The following is a 15,072-nucleotide window of genomic DNA, read 5'->3' on the forward strand; positions in this document are numbered from 1 at the left end:
AATTGCCCCAAAAAAGACAAAATCTTAAAATAAGCATCACTTGGAATTATAAAAGGATGTAATAAGTCTTTATTATTTATAAGGTATCTTTTTATATTGCAGGCATTTAAAGTGTTCTCACTTTGGATTGTAGAGCAGTTTTGGTTAATTAAAGAAGATGACCAATGAACTCTGAGATTATGGTGCTGCTGAGATGTATACACCACTCAAGCTATAATGTGGGCTTCTGGCTGCAGGAGCTGTGCATGAACCTGGCCACCAGCAGCCCCTGGCTTTGAAATTCAGATGGTAAAGTTTTGTTTTTTCAAAAATCTGACTACTTTGCTATGTTATCTTGCACTTCCTTGTTAAGTGCTTATCTGGTCTCCCACAGAAGTCTCAAGTAACCAGTCTAAGCAGCATGTATGTACCAAAGAATTCTTATTTTTTCAGAAGGAATGACCTATCCAGTGAAACACTGTAGTCTAAACCAGAGTCTTGGCATTTTAAGTTATGTTGGCTAACTCCCCAAATAATCGGTTGGTGTTTCAGGATTGTGGTTTTCTGCAATAGCAGGCTCACTGTATCAAATAATCATTGACTTTCAATATAATTTGAATTTGGATTAAAATCAGCAATTTCCTAATTCACCTTAAAATTTTTGAATGCCACAGTGCAGTGAGCAAAAACCTCAAAACATAATGCTAAGGTGTGTGTGTATAATCAACATTTCACCAAGAGAATGAATTCCAGATCTTTCAAATAACGTTAAAATAGTGACAAGAGCACAAATTCAGGCTGAAAGCACTGAGTTTTTCAGACTGTGACTGTATACTAGCAGTGGCATTCTCTCTCTCTCACACGTTTGGGTCATAGATACCTAAACAAACTCAGAGTGCTCCTTTCTAACTTGTATCTCCTACTTGAACTATTGCAGGTGGCCCTGGAAGCTACTCTTCTTTTTCCAGCTGCACTACACTGTCTGATATAAATCTTACTTTGCCCGCATTAAAGCAGCTGTTAAGTTTTCAACCTGTTGAGATGCAAGCTGGGGCAGAGGTATTAACTGGTTTTGAAATCATGAAGCAAGATGGTAAAGTTAATGTTATTAAACCCAGCAATATTAGCACTGGAGAACATGTGCTGGAAGTGGTAATAAAAACTGAGATGACTGTCAACTGGCCAGAGGTATTAGCTGACAGTTCTCTGTAACATGAGACTGAGTATGATAATGTCATAGTGACCTTTTTTGGCCATTCTCAGTACACATGGCCACTCTTGAGACATCTTGGCATTCATGTATGAGACCAAGTACCTCATCTTCTGGCATGAAAGTTCTTGATCCTTCTTTTTCAACAGTTACATTTTCATTGTTACCATCTCCAAACGTCTGCTGCTAATCAAGGTTCAATGGCAACAGCAACAACAAGCTAATGATAACAACCGGCAGAGCAGGTTATCAAATGATCATCCACCAGAGGCGGAAGACAGACACATGGCAGAGAGCAGGCTGCTGTTGTGCACTAATAACACATTACAGGTTAGAGCACTTAATGTGACTCTCGTCAGATTTTGGTGCCAATGCTATTCAAAATCCTTTGCATGCAGCAATGTACAAGTAGGACTGTCAGTTGGTTTAGATAGTAGAGACACTTCAAAGCAAGTTTTCAGTGGAAACTTGATAGATATGAAAATGCCTCTTCATGATTTTCTACTTTTAAATGTTTAGTGTACTCAGTGTTATAAATAAAAACCGATTACGAAACAGGCCTTTAAAAAAATCATTTTAAAGGATTCCTGAAGATTTAGAATGTTGCATCAAACTTTCCATTGCATTTACATTTCTGAAATGACTGGGTTTTTAAGTTCCTGCTGCAGTCATAGATTAGCCATTCCCCTCTGCTTTCCTATCTAACTTTTCCTAAATGCTATCCGCTTTGCTACATTTTCAGCTCCAAATTTTGCTATCAATTTATTTCTGATGTGTTCATCGTCTTTTTGCAATTCCAAATCATCCTCTCTGCTCCATACAGGGTACCCATCTAAGCGCTGCCCTGTCTGCAGAAAGTGTAAAGTGGTCTCCACTTCACCAGTGTTTTTCAGGAAGGCCTGTGTAATCGTGAGCAGGTCCATGCTGAGATGCTCCATGAAGCGCTGCATAGTTTTTACTACTTCTCTCACCACACTGGAAGAAGAGCAAGAGCTTGCTGGTCTTTCTTCCCTTGGCTTTTCCTGACAGCCATTTGCAGAGTCCTCCAGTCCCATTTTCAAACCAAACACTGTTTCTCTCAAGGACTTTCCCTCTCCATTTTGTGTAGAAAGTTCTTCTGTGATGTCTGAAGCATCGCTTCCTGACTAAAAGAAAGAGAGAGGCATGGTATATTCTGGCAAGCTGCTTTTACCACTGGTGCCCAACCACCTTCTGCTGAGACTCTACGTTAGGTAAGAAACCTCAGAAACCACCAGGCGTGGCAAAACTTGGTGAGTGAAGCGAAGCAGTATGCCTTAACGGTGATACATAAGATCACAGAAAAGCACGAGACCCAAGGAAGAATCGAACAGCCCAAGTACAAATGGCAGAAGCCAGTGTCAACGCGGCTGCAGGGAGGTTCTCAGCCCGATGCAAAGGAACAGCTTCACTTGCCAGCGCGGCCTTTAACAAGATGACACGTTACTTCCCTGCAGCGAGCGCGGCCGGGGGCGCGCTGGCCACTTACCTCCGTGCTTTCAAACTCCCGGTTAGCCGCCGCGAAAATGCCCAAGGTCTGCGCGGGCTCCGCCGTCTTCCGGGGCTCTGCGGGAACAGGCAGGCATCGGCGGCCGGGCAGCGCCCCACCCCGGAGCTCAGGGCCCGCTCGGCGCCGCCTGCTCCCGCTCCCCCACGCTCCCGCCCCCCGCTCACCCCTGTGCCGCGGCCGCAGATGCCGCAGGTAGCGGTCGCGCATGGCCTGCCAGCTGTGCCGCGTCAGGCCGGCCCGCTCCAGCTCCTTCCAGAGCGCCCGGCCGCGCGCCCGCGCCTGGCCCTGCTGCTGCACCGCCCACAGCAGCGCCACGTCCTCCGCCTCCGTGAAGGCCAGGCGGCCGCGGGGGGCGGCGGCGGCGGGCGGCGCGGCGGGCAGCCGGTAGGGCTCTAGCGGCAGCCGCTGGTTGCGCTCCACGCACTCCGTCACGTACACGGTGGAGACAGCCCCGCTGGGCGCCTCCTCGCCGGGCTGCGCCAGGAGCACGGCGCCCGGCTCCTGCACGCGGCACAGCCGCCCGCCGCCCGCCAGCAGCAGCGGCGCCAGGCGTAGCTTGGCCAGCCCGGGCCGCACGTAGAACCGCATCGGGGTCCCATCGTCCCACAGGAACAGCGACCGCGACTGCAACGGCGTCACCGCCTCCCCGCGCGCCGCCATCGCCGCCCGGGCGCGCAGGCGCGGACGCGCCGGAAGGACGGGCGGCGGCGGCGCCGGAAGGACGGGCGGCGGCGGCGGCGAAGATGGCGGCGGCGGCGGCGAAGATGGCGGCGGCGCGCGCGCTCGAGACGGAGGAGACCGAGTCGCGCCTCAGCAAAAAGTGAGGGTGGGCGGGCAGGTGGAGCCCGGTCGCGCCGGGCTAGGGAAACGAGCGTCCGGCCGACCCAGTGCGCGTCTCCGCCAGGCGATCCGTCGGGGCGCGCCATGCTGAGCCCCGGCGCTGCGCGGCTCCGCGGCTGGGCCTGGAGGACCGCGCACCGGTGGCGCCAGGCGCATCATGACCAAAGCAGGTCGGTCCTTCGCGGCCTGCTGGGCTCGCCTCTTGCCTCATGAAGTCCCGCCGGCGGGGTCGGGGGCCGCGGCGCTGAGGGCTCTGGGGCGGCCGGGCCGGGCCGCGGGGCGGCTCCGGTAGCCCCGGGCGGTTGGTGAGCGGCCTGCGGGAGGTCCTGGGCACGGAGCCACGCGTCCGCGGGGCCCTTTCGCGTGGTGCTTAAGTTGACTTTAACTTTCTGTGAGTACTCGTATCTGGTAGGAGAGGAGTTGAAGGAGCTTAGAGAAGAAAGTGCCTAAACGTGCTTAAGGCTTGTTTCGGCTTTTGAGCGGAATAAGAGGGAGCGACAGTGAGCTGCCGGCAGGGCCCCGCCGCACGTTGTCACGGGGCACCTGCTTCATCAGGTTTCCCCTCTTTTGCAGTGAGCTGAAGAGGCGTTTAAAGGCTGAGAGAAAAACAGCTGAAAAAGAGGCAAAGCAGAAAGAGCAAAGTGAAAAGCATTCAAATAAGCCTTCTTCGATTTCTGACTCCGAGAATAATGTCGGTGCTGATGAGGAAAGCTTGGACCCAAATGTGAGCATCTGGCCTCCTGCTTATTACTCTTTTGAGAATAAATGCTGTTGATTTATGTGTGATTTTTTCTGAAAGGGAGCTGAACGATTAAAAGAGGACAGACCTACCTGTTGCTACATAAGGACAATTGATTTTTAGCTTACAACCTGTGAAATATTTTCAATTTCTAACGAAATACCTTGCTTTTGTTTGTTTCTGGCGACAGCAATACTACAAGATCCGTAGCCATGCAATCCAGCAGCTGAAGGGCACCGACGAAGATCCCTATCCCCACAAGTTCCATGTGGATATAGCTCTTTCTGATTTTATAGAGAAGTATGGTCACCTGCAGCCAGGAGATCACCTGACAGACATTACAGTGAGAGTGGCAGGTAAGGGCTTATCTGGGATACAGAAAGGTGGTCTCTTGCTTTGCTAAGTCAGGTTTCAGCTGCTCTTAGTGATGGGATGATCTTTTCAAATTTTGCTGGTCCCCTGTTACTCGGTCATGAAGTGTTAGGCTGTTGAAGACATGTCCCTTCAGGCTGAGTAGACCCATGCAACATCCCTTACAACTACACTATAAGGTTGTGATATGGGCTCTAGGTCCCAAAGTTCATATGGTCTTTTGTGCACCTCTATTAAATTTGAGACTTAACTTTCTTGGTTCTTTCATGGTTACTGATCAGTTCAGAGCTGACAGTCCTTTGTCCAAGTGGTAACACTGTGGCTTTTGCCGCTGTATCCTTTTCTGCTAGAGATTCTTTTCCTGATGTCCTCCATACTTTGATATTTAGGTCGAATCCATGCGAAGCGTGCCTCTGGAGGGAAGCTGATTTTCTACGATCTTCGTGGCGAAGGAGTCAAGTTACAGGTCATGGCAAATTCCAGGTAAGTAGAAGTGTTGCCAGTAGCATTCTAAACTGAACTGCATTCTGGGGCCTAGAGGTCTGTATTTGGGCATTCTGTTCCTTCATTTCCTTAGGCTGTTAGCCTGTGGGCTGGCTTAGGCAGCCAGGTAATGTTTTGCTTAGGATGTTGTGGTTGGCTTACCTGCTAGAAGAATGGGGGTTTTGTGTTTGGGGTCTTTTTGGTGTGGTGGTTTTTTTTTTTTTTTTTCTCTCCCGAAAAAGGATTTGGTCTGGGAAGAGATTTGCAGGACAGTTTGGAATGTTGAATTTTAAACAAATGTGCTTACAAAATTGCTTTTGTAATTACAGGCTCTACAAATCAGAGGAAGAGTATTTCTGTATTAATAACAAGCTGCGTCGTGGGGACATTATTGGTGTCGAGGGGAATCCTGGGAAAACAAAGAAAGGGGAACTGAGCATTATTCCTTATGAAATAACTCTGTTGTCCCCATGCCTGCACATGTTGCCTCATCTTCACTTTGGCCTCAAAGATAAGGTACTTGTCCTACCTGTCACTCTTGGAGGCAATTTGACAGATGCGTCTGAATGGATGACCTTTTGTATCTGCTGATGGTGTCAGCTTACAAAACAAAATTAGTTTTGTTTTGCTATTTTTATGTTTGGCAGCGCATTTTGTCTAGCTTGTTCTAAAGATATTTGTTCTTTTCAGGAAACTAGGTATCGTCAAAGATACTTGGATTTAATCCTTAATGATTATGTGAGGCAGAAATTTATAACCCGTGCAAAGATCATTACATATATCCGGAGGTTTCTAGATGACTTGGGCTTCCTTGAGGTAAGGCTTTGGTGTTTATTTCTCTCTGAATCCTGAATGTTTTTAGAGGTTCTCAGCTTCAAGGATGCTTTATATTCAGGCTTGTATGTGAAATATTTACAGAATTGAGAATAATTACCTCTGCACAGTGTGTTTCATCAGTTTAATGTAATGGAAACCATTCTGTTCCTTTCTTCTTAAAGTTAAATGTGTTCTTCAGTGGGTGAGGTTATGACTTTGGAAACTTTTACCAAGGTAGTACTTCGAACTACCATTATCCTTCCCTTATTTCAGTAAATTGAGGTGGAAATAACATCTTTGAAATGGTGTTTTGCCTGTGGAGGTAAATGCAGGTTTTACTTCCTTTAAGTAAAATTGATTTTATCTCAAGATACATTGCAGAGTAGCATATGAGAAAATAATACTAGCTCTGCTCTCTGTTGCATCCAGGTTCTTGGTTGTACTTTACAGTTTGCAAAGATTAGAAACTAATGTAGTTTATTTACACGTGTTTATCAGCTGAATCTGCAAAAGCTGCCAGTGGGAGTTTTTGAGAGCAATGGGAATCCGAACCTGTGCTATGTCATTTCTGTTGTATGTGTAATGGCTTTAATGTCTGTCTTTGATTTGGGTTTGCGGTTTTTTTTCCCCAAATAATTCTTAATATACTACTTACAGATTTTACTGTTTTGATAACTTGATCAAAAAGGACCATAAGAGCCCTTCTCAATTTATATGAAGTTTTGACTTGTTGTTGGAATAATGGAGTAAGTTATCTATGCTTGGCAAGAATATTGGGAATGAAATAAAAAGCAGAGAAGTTGGGGAATGGCCTGCTATACAATAGCGTACAGTCTGGAGGTACATGAATCAGGCAGTGCTCAGTCATACCGGTACTCTGTATGGTGCAGTGTAGTGTCATGCAATGGACAGATAGTAGTTAATTTTGAGAAAAATTAGCCAAACTGTCATAGGTATTGTATCATGCTTTTCAGCTGATTGTCAGGGCTTGTTAGTTCAATTGTCATCAAATTAAACTTTATTTCTGATTCCAGTACTGTCTGGGATGCTGACTGCTTTCTGTTTTCTGCAGCTCAACTTGTTTTATAGTGTAGGTCTGTTTGGAGAATCTCATTAAATACTTGTTTAGGGAGTTACATGAATTCATAGCCTACACCGTTTCTTCTCTCTTGTAAGTTCTAGCTGCATCCTTGTTCTCTTTTTATCACAGGTCAACTTCTGTGTTTTCGCCCTGACCTTTGTTCTTTCACAGGAGCACTGAATCTCATTATATTTTGTAGAAGTATTCCTCTTCTGTACGGCTAGAAGTAGTTCTGTTGTGAATTGTGAAATTCTGTTGTGAAAATACCTGTTCTCATGCTTCTGGGTCAGTAATGCGGTGTTAATTCTTGAGGCTGAAGTCTAATCTTGTTTCCAAAGAGGCATTCCAGTCTATGAAAACAATTGTATGAGTCTTGATAGCAACAGGTAAGTTTAAGTAATTTGCCTTTACTCACTGCAGGGGGGAAGTGCTCTTTAATTCAGAACTGTTTTCATACACTGGAATGTCAAACAATAAAAGATTTTTTTTTTTCATCAAAGCTAGCTGTGCTTTGTTTGCTTGATCTACAGAGTTCTGCTTTGGAAACGGATCAGATGAAAGCAGGGCAATGAGGTAGGAGCCTGGAAATACTTACGCCACTGTTAAATTATTTTATTTGTTGTTATTATTTTACAGATTGAAACTCCTATGATGAATATAATTCCAGGTGGAGCTGTGGCAAAACCTTTCATCACATACCACAATGAACTGGATATGAATTTATATATGAGAATTGCTCCAGAGCTTTACCATAAGGTAAAATACAAGTCCCTCATGGCTAAACCTGTGTTCTCCAGACTGCTGTGATCTTATTCTAAAAAAGTAAATGTGGCTAAAATGAGGATTATTGTTGAAGAAAGGTGGACCTATTGGAATGGAGGAAGCAAAATGTACCATGAATGAGATTTGTGAAGTTGTGTTGCAGTTCTGTGTGTGTCTCTAATCCTTTTGGAAAAGTTAGTGTGTTTACTAGGATTTCCTTTTGTTTAGATGGTGGTGGTTGGAGGCATGGACAGAGTATATGAAATTGGGCGTCAGTTCCGGAATGAAGGCATCGATTTGACTCACAACCCTGAGTTCACAACTTGTGAATTCTATATGGCTTATGCAGACTACCATGACCTGATGGAAATTACAGAGAAGTTGCTTTCAGGTGATGTATGCAATATTAATTAAAAAAGAATAAGACTGTCTGGAAGAATTGCATATTATGTGGCATATTCTTCTAAACTTCAAGTTCCTTTTGTAGGGATGGTGAAACATATTACTGGAAGTTACAAGATCACTTACCATCCAGATGGTCAAGATGGACAGGCCTATGAGATAGATTTTACCCCTCCCTTCCGGCGAATTAACATGTTGCATGATCTGGAAAAGGTCCTTGGAGTGAAATTTCCATCGGCTGAGTGTTTTGAAACTGAAGGTTAGATGCTGCCTATGAATGTCTTGTAATTCTTCCTTGACAGAAAGAGGGTGAAAGGTCTTGAGTTCTCAGCCTGCAGTCTATCAGCTGCTTTTTTGAGGTGGTACTAACACATGGTTTTGTCTGTTACCTATAGGAGTCCAGAAAGAAACCTTTGTGCCTTGCAGTTTTTGGCAGGATCTGACTCTTGCTTCTTCCTTTGTTGAGTATATATGATGCTATATACTCAAGAGGCGTGATCTGGAGAGTTCTTGGTCTGTTGAGGAGACCCAGCTTTTTATTTCTTATTTCTTCCTCTTTTCTGCAGTTGAGTCTCCATACCTGTGATTATGGGTTAGGAGTATGATTATTTTGGACATTCTTCAAAATATGCTTATGTACTATTTTGTTCGTAGAATTCAGAGCCATAAGGAAACAAGTTCATATACTTTTTAGTGTTTTGTTCCCTGCCCTGCTGCACCCCACCCCACCCCCCCAATTTCCCAACCCCCAATTTCCCACCTCCCCCCCCAAAATAATAACATCCAGCAGTCGTGTAGGGTTGTGCTTAACTGTTGTCAAGTTTCTGAAGTAGAAAATAACTTGTGTTTTAGTGTAAACTGATTAAAACCAAATCCTGTTTCTGTAGACTGATGTTTAAGGTGATGTTTTCCATGATGTATACCATTAAGATCTTATAAATCACTCTTGAGACATGTTGAAGGGTGCACAAATTAAAAAAAAAAACTTGGTGGCTTTTCTAATTGTTGTCTACAACAATTTCAGAAACTCGCAAGTTCTTTGATGACCTTTGTGCAGAAAGAAATGTTGAGTGTCCACCCCCCAGGACAACGGCCAGGCTTCTTGACAGAGTAAGTAAAGATAGTGTTTCTATCATGCTAGTGCCTTTGAGGATCTATCTTTATTAACAGAAGTCACTTGAAAGCAAAAGCTTGGCTGCATCTGGGGAAACATGCTGAAATGCATTTCAGCTATTTCTGTACACCAGTGAGAAAACTTGCTGAACCAGAATCTTTTTTTGTGTTGTCTGCACCAAAATGTAGATTTCTCATGCTCGCTTAATGTGAATGCCAGAGGATTTTAGTTTGGTAACTGGTCTCTTAGGTCAGTTTTGTCTGAGATCTGTGTGTTTGTATGTACCTTACCAAACTGGTAGGCTTACCGTATAGTAGTTCTTCTATCAGCTGTATTAAGGCTTTTCCTTTGTACACAAAATACTACCTTTTTTCCCTGCTGCTTTCCCTATTGGCCTTTGTCCAAATGTCCAAATTGAATTATGTTATTATTTATACAGTTCTTGCTATGTCATTTTTCTTATCCAGCTAGGGGACACACTCTCTGTTAATGAAGATATTACCATGATCAAAAATTGCTAATTGGAAAACTTCCTGGTTTTATGATACCTTCTTCAGCTGCGAAGAGAAGGAAGTAGGGTATTTGGGGAAGGTAGTGTTAGGGAAGTGATGCAATTACGTGGAGTACAGTTTTCCTGGAAGTAATTTGTATCAACCCTATGTTCATCTGTGATTTTTGCTTTTGCTTCCCCAGTTAGTTGGTGAATTCCTGGAAGTCACTTGTATCAACCCTACATTCATCTGTGATCACCCACAGATCATGAGTCCTCTAGCCAAATGGTAAGAGTATGAGACACAGTCAGTGTCTAACTTTTTTAAAACCCCTACTCCTACTTCATTTAAAATAAAAAAAGAAAAAAGTCACGTATTTGAAAACAAGTGGTTTTGATGACACCAACCAGGATAGACATTGGTTCCTGAGATGTGAAACCTCCGTGAAGTTTTGGCAGTTGTTACTGTTAAGCATGGGCAGTCCTCCTGAAGTAATGAGTCTGCTCTTTGGTTCTGTACAGATGTTTATTTTAGGGATGGTTGTTTGCCTTCTTCACGTAGGCATCGCTCTCTTCGTGGACTAACAGAACGCTTCGAACTCTTTGTGATGAAGAAGGAAGTGTGCAATGCGTACACAGAGCTTAACGATCCTTTCCGTCAGCGGCAGCTTTTTGAGGATCAGGCCAAGGTATGGTGTCTTGCTGATAGTGAATCAATGGTACAGGCACGTAAGCAAAGAATACTTCCTGTGTCTATTCCGAATCTGTCATTACTTCCTGCTGCTGAAAAGCGTTGTTACTATTTTGAGCAAGTGTTTCTCACACAAGTGAAAGCCTGTCATTAAAACTCAATTCCTTTTAAAGGAACCTTGCTCTCTAAGGTAAGTCAGTCCAAACACTGCTGTTCTTTAGTTTTTTAGTAGGGTAACTTTGTGTTGGAGTATTTTCCTTTTTATTGTACCTGAAGTGCTAATCTGGAAAAAAGCAAATATGCAAAGCCTTTTCTCTGTCTTGCTCAGGTTGAAAGTTATTTTTTCACCAGTTAAGCATTTTTGTAGTCCTACAATATTGTACTTGTAGGTTCTTAAATAAATTTTTGTGTCCAGTAAGAGTTTGAATGCCAAGTAAGAAATAGCCTAATTTCCTCAACTAAGTTACTATTATTTTAAATTGGTTCACAGGATAGAGCTGCAGACTGGAAATTTAGGCCTGCAAATTTATACTACTAGGTGTCTCTTGGTAAGCCTCAGAGTGACTGAAACTGATTTTATTATTAATTAGGTATACACATCCATGAATGCATGTGTGCCCAGACATGACTGAGGTCAGATAATGCAGTCTGCAGAAACAAGAGTTCCTGTTCTTCCTACTCTTCCTAATGGCTCTCGGTGCCTGAGAGGTTTAAACAATTGTAAAAACCAGGAAGACAGACTTCCGTTAACTAACTCCCTTGATAGTAAATTTCAAAATGTTCAGTCAGAATGATTAATATTACAGATATCTTTCACTTTTGGGTGTGTTATATATATGTTTGCTGCAGTTGTTTCTCATGATTATAGCCAGACTTTGCAGCCATGCGATTGTACGTATGGAACAAATATTTGCCTGAAAATTTAATGTTAAGGTGGAGATTGAGAGGAAGGATGGCAGTTCACTTTTCAGGATTCCAGGCTCAGGCAGAAAAGTTTGCTTTGCCTGTCTTTTGCAAAGTCTTCCTTGAAACTGTGCGAGCAAAAACATTTGTTGTTGTTTCAGTGTTTACACTTGGCATTTTCTAAATTTGAGAGGGTTGTCTAATCTAAATTTTTATTATTGTGACTTTTGGCACTTGGAGGTTGTCAGGGGGTTGTCAGGGTCATATGTATTAGTTACCATCTCAGTGTAATTTTTTAACTCTTTCTACTTGAGGTGAAAAAAGCAATTGCTAAACTTGTTTAGTGGAGCAACAACTGGTGAATTTGAATGGTAATGCTTCTTAGTTGTTTCTGCAGACATGAAAGGCAAGAGTTGCAAGCCACAACACATCTGAGAAGCCTTTGAAAACAATTTATTCCAGTGTCATCTGCTGCATATGGCCTTCGAGATAGCTTTTACTGAAGTGAAGGGCCTGGGCCTTTGTCTACAGAGGAGACTTTCAGAACAGAAAGGAATTGAGCCTAGAGCTGTTTTGGAAGCACCTGTACAAGTGACCTCCGCAGTTCTCCATGTGCTGAGATTCCTTTTTCTGTTACTTGTGCAACTGTGTAGGGCTTTGGTTTCACCCATTGCACGGCTGCTATGGATATCAGTATTCCTCCTTTTCGGCAGGGGTTAGCAGAAGTGGTACTATCAAGGTCAGTACAGCTCACCTTTTACTGTTAATTCTCTTTTAGGCAAAAGCTGCAGGTGATGATGAAGCCATGTTTATTGATGAGAACTTCTGCACTGCGCTGGAGTATGGCCTCCCCCCTACAGCTGGCTGGGGCATGGGCATAGATCGCCTCACCATGTTCCTAACAGATTCCAGTAACATCAAGGTAAGTGTTGGGAACGGCAGTGCCCGCTAGATTTGCCAGGGAGCAGGGGATGAGTCCGCAGAGCCGGCCGGCCCTCTCCAACCCGCGCAGCCGTTCTGCAAGAGGGAAGGTTCCACCTGGGGAAAGCTCTCCCTGGTTGCGCTTGGAAACTCCTGCGCTCGTGCGCCGCTGAGCGCGGGGCCGCCCCGGCGCGCGCTGACGGTGCCCCTCTTCGCAGGAGGTGCTCCTCTTCCCGGCCATGAAACCGGAGGACGGCAAGAAGGAGGCGCCGCCGGGGCAGCCCGCCGAAGGCACCGCCGTGTGAAGGCCGCGGCCGGCTAATAAAAGCAGCGTCCTCTGCCGCCCGTGTCTGTGTCTGTGCGCCTGCGCGCGCCGGGAAGCAGCTGCGCCTGCGCCGCCGGAGGCTGGGGAGGGGGCGGGGCGGCTCCGGGGCTTCCGCTCTCCTGCGCCCGCCGCGGCGGCACCGCTAAGCTGGCGGTAGGGACCGGGGTCGCTGGCGCAGGCTGAGCGCGGCAGCAGCTGGCTCGGGGCGTTGGCTGCCCTGGCTGCGGGGCTCTGACCCCCCGGGCGCGGGGCGTGGGGGCGCAGGCCTTGGAGCGATCGTGGCGCCAGGCACTTCTGGTGGTGCGGTGCGGCCTGCGGAGGCGGGGGGAGCCTGAGGGCCGGCAGTCGAGCCTCCTTGGCTGTCAGGGGGCTGGCATTGTTTATATGTCTAGCGATCTGGGCAAAAAGTTTTTTATTTTGTGTGAGCTATTTGTTACACGTAATCCTGGAAGGGATGATGCCATTAGGCCTTGGATATTGGAACGTGCTGCACCACCGTGCCATGCAGAACAAGGCAGCAGAGTTTGAAGACATGGGAGTGATTAAATCAGTGTTGTAATGGAACCCAATTCTGTTTAGAACCTGCATCAGGAGTCATGTGGTCAGCTGACGAAATTGCTGAGCTATGTTACCTGCATTATAGGACTAGACTCCCTAAGCAGGGGAAACCAGATCCAAGCAGGGAGTGGACTTCACTGGCAGCTGTTGTCAAAGTGGAGTCTGCAGCCCAAAGGGAGGTTCTTGCTAGTCCAGGAAATGTGCGGGGTAAGAATGAGTTGTGGGAATTGGGGCAGGAGGGGGGAAAAGGGGAGAGGAGGCGGCACTCCTTGATGCTTTCCACCCCCCACCCCACCCCTCCCCAAGATACCTTTTTAAAAAAACCTATAACCTGTCCTGTCCCACTTCTGTGTCCACTCAATTTCTTTACTCTGTGACTGTAAAAGCTTTTGCAGCTTATGTCTGCAAAGATGGGTTATAGCAAAATGCTGTTCTTCCCAGACTGTAACTGAGAAAATGAAAGTCTGCATTTGGCGGTTCAATAAATGGCAAAAGTCTAGGCAGGACCTGAATTTGTAATGTAAGCCTTTGCAAAAGTGTGTTTTGCTGCTACTTGAAAGCATCCTAGAAAGGTCTTGGTTTGCCTTCCTTCAACAGACTGCATTATTACATTGTGCCTTTATGTTAGTTCACCATCAGCTTCTTTTCCTGTACTGGCACTTCCGTGTTGTCCTGCACATTGTATCCCATGCTTCTGTCCCATGTTTGAGGAATCCTGTGCCAGCATCTGCTGTGTGTTGGCTTGCTAGTCAAGGCCACGTTAGCACGCCTGCTGTGGGATCATAGACTTTTCCCTAGCACAGGTGCTTCTGCCTACTATGTTCCGTTCTCCAGCTGATACTGTTTCCTTTCTGGAATGTTGTGTAGCCTGCTTCCATGTACCTTCACTTCTACGCAATGTTATCCATACTGTCTTCCAGAATGAGAGCAATGTTTCTGGCAATACTTCATTCAGTTAATGCTGGGGTTTTTTTTCAGTAATGAAGGAAGTTGTTGCTATGGGAACTGGAACAAAATGTATTGGCCAAAACAAAATGAGAAAAACTGGTAAGTATGGTGTAAAATCCAAGAACAGACTACCTATGCTACCTTCTTGCTGGTGTCATAGAATTGATGAAAATGTCCAAGGCATTGAGCTCAGACTTCTGGATTGAAGCCAGAAGCTCAAGGCAGACCTTACCTTGTCAAGAGAGGAGCTTAGGCAGTCAGAATGGCTGCCCTGAAAGTTTGCTGCACTTGCTGCCTTAAAGGTGAATAAACTTTTTATATGTGGAAATGTGTAGTCATTAGGCCCCGAGTCTGCATACCTGAAGGCTTAATAACTAAAAGCAAACCAAAATGTAAGCAAAATAATTGCACTTCGCTCACCTGTTACAGTCTAGTTTTGTTGTGGTCTGATACAAAAGATACTACTGCTGAGTTAGGGTAGGGGTGACGCACCAGAAAGGTACTAGCAGGGTTTTTAGCCCTTACTGTATATTCTGCAGCTTGATAGTTGTGTTTGTACAATAAATGTATGGGATAGATACATGATTTCTCATGGCTACCATTTCTTATCATTTATTACAGGACTTTCCTTGCTCTGCATGTCTTTTTTAGTTCATAATGTATTGTCTCATTTCCTAGGAGAGAGGAGAAGCTGTAGTAATTAATGCTGAAGAGTGAGTAAGAAGGGAGTGAATATGTAGGTACAGGGCTTTCTGTCTTCTTTAGACTTCAGAGGAGCAGTCAAGCAAGACAGGAGAAGCAGTTTTGTGTGCATCAGTTTTAGACTGTGTCGTGTTCTATGTAACGTCCTTCATATTGAAATGAGTTAGTGGAGCAGAAGAGAAAAAACTAAATTTGTATCTCCGAGTTT

The 15,072-nt window shown here is 45.1% G+C and overlaps 3 protein-coding genes across 11 annotated transcripts in view; 2 read left to right on the forward strand and 1 right to left on the reverse strand.

Moving 5' to 3' along the window:
• Positions 1 to 1,750: 1,750 nt before the first annotated feature.
• Positions 1,751 to 3,377, reverse strand: TERF2IP (TERF2 interacting protein). The gene is made up of 3 exons (XM_055726576.1): positions 2,882 to 3,377; positions 2,697 to 2,773; positions 1,751 to 2,334 (listed from the first exon to the last, which is right to left on the reverse strand). Exons 1-3 carry the CDS (start codon positions 3,375 to 3,377, stop codon positions 1,891 to 1,893), a joined length of 1,017 nt encoding a protein of 338 aa, XP_055582551.1. The 3' UTR covers positions 1,751 to 1,890.
• Positions 3,378 to 3,423: 46 nt separating this feature from the next.
• Positions 3,424 to 12,673, forward strand: KARS1 (lysyl-tRNA synthetase 1). Of its 2 annotated transcripts, none has more exons than XM_055726570.1 (14): positions 3,424 to 3,537; positions 4,131 to 4,281; positions 4,487 to 4,652; positions 5,058 to 5,151; positions 5,481 to 5,667; positions 5,842 to 5,967; positions 7,685 to 7,804; positions 8,039 to 8,201; positions 8,298 to 8,471; positions 9,237 to 9,322; positions 10,020 to 10,105; positions 10,379 to 10,505; positions 12,189 to 12,332; positions 12,550 to 12,673. In XM_055726570.1, the coding sequence occupies exons 1-14, from the start codon at positions 3,461 to 3,463 to the stop codon at positions 12,634 to 12,636; spliced, it is 1,788 nt and encodes a 595-aa protein (XP_055582545.1). In that variant the 5' UTR covers positions 3,424 to 3,460; the 3' UTR covers positions 12,637 to 12,673. The 2 variants fall into 2 exon arrangements, with proteins under 2 accessions (XP_055582545.1, XP_055582544.1); XM_055726569.1 differs by lacking the exon at positions 3,424 to 3,537 and adding an exon at positions 3,547 to 3,727.
• ADAT1 (adenosine deaminase tRNA specific 1) overlaps positions 12,650 to 15,072 on the forward strand; it is a 31,199-nt gene continuing 28,776 nt past the window's right edge. For 5 of the 8 annotated variants that reach the window (XR_008735092.1, XR_008735094.1, XR_008735091.1 and 2 more), the window contains exons 1-2: positions 12,742 to 13,421; positions 14,193 to 14,261. Coding sequence is in view for 2 of the 8 variants with exons in the window: in XM_055726571.1 (XP_055582546.1) it covers positions 13,253 to 13,421; positions 14,193 to 14,261 (238 nt within the window). In the remaining 6 variants the exon portion in view is untranslated. Of the gene's footprint in view, positions 13,422 to 14,192; positions 14,262 to 15,072 lie in introns of all 8 variants that reach the window. The other 3 variants (XM_055726572.1, XM_055726571.1, XM_055726573.1) reach the window with 3 other exon arrangements.

The sequence above is a fragment of the Falco cherrug genome, chromosome 14, assembly GCF_023634085.1.
Source record: "Falco cherrug isolate bFalChe1 chromosome 14, bFalChe1.pri, whole genome shotgun sequence".
In the NCBI taxonomy this organism is placed as follows: Eukaryota; Metazoa; Chordata; class Aves; order Falconiformes; family Falconidae; genus Falco; species Falco cherrug.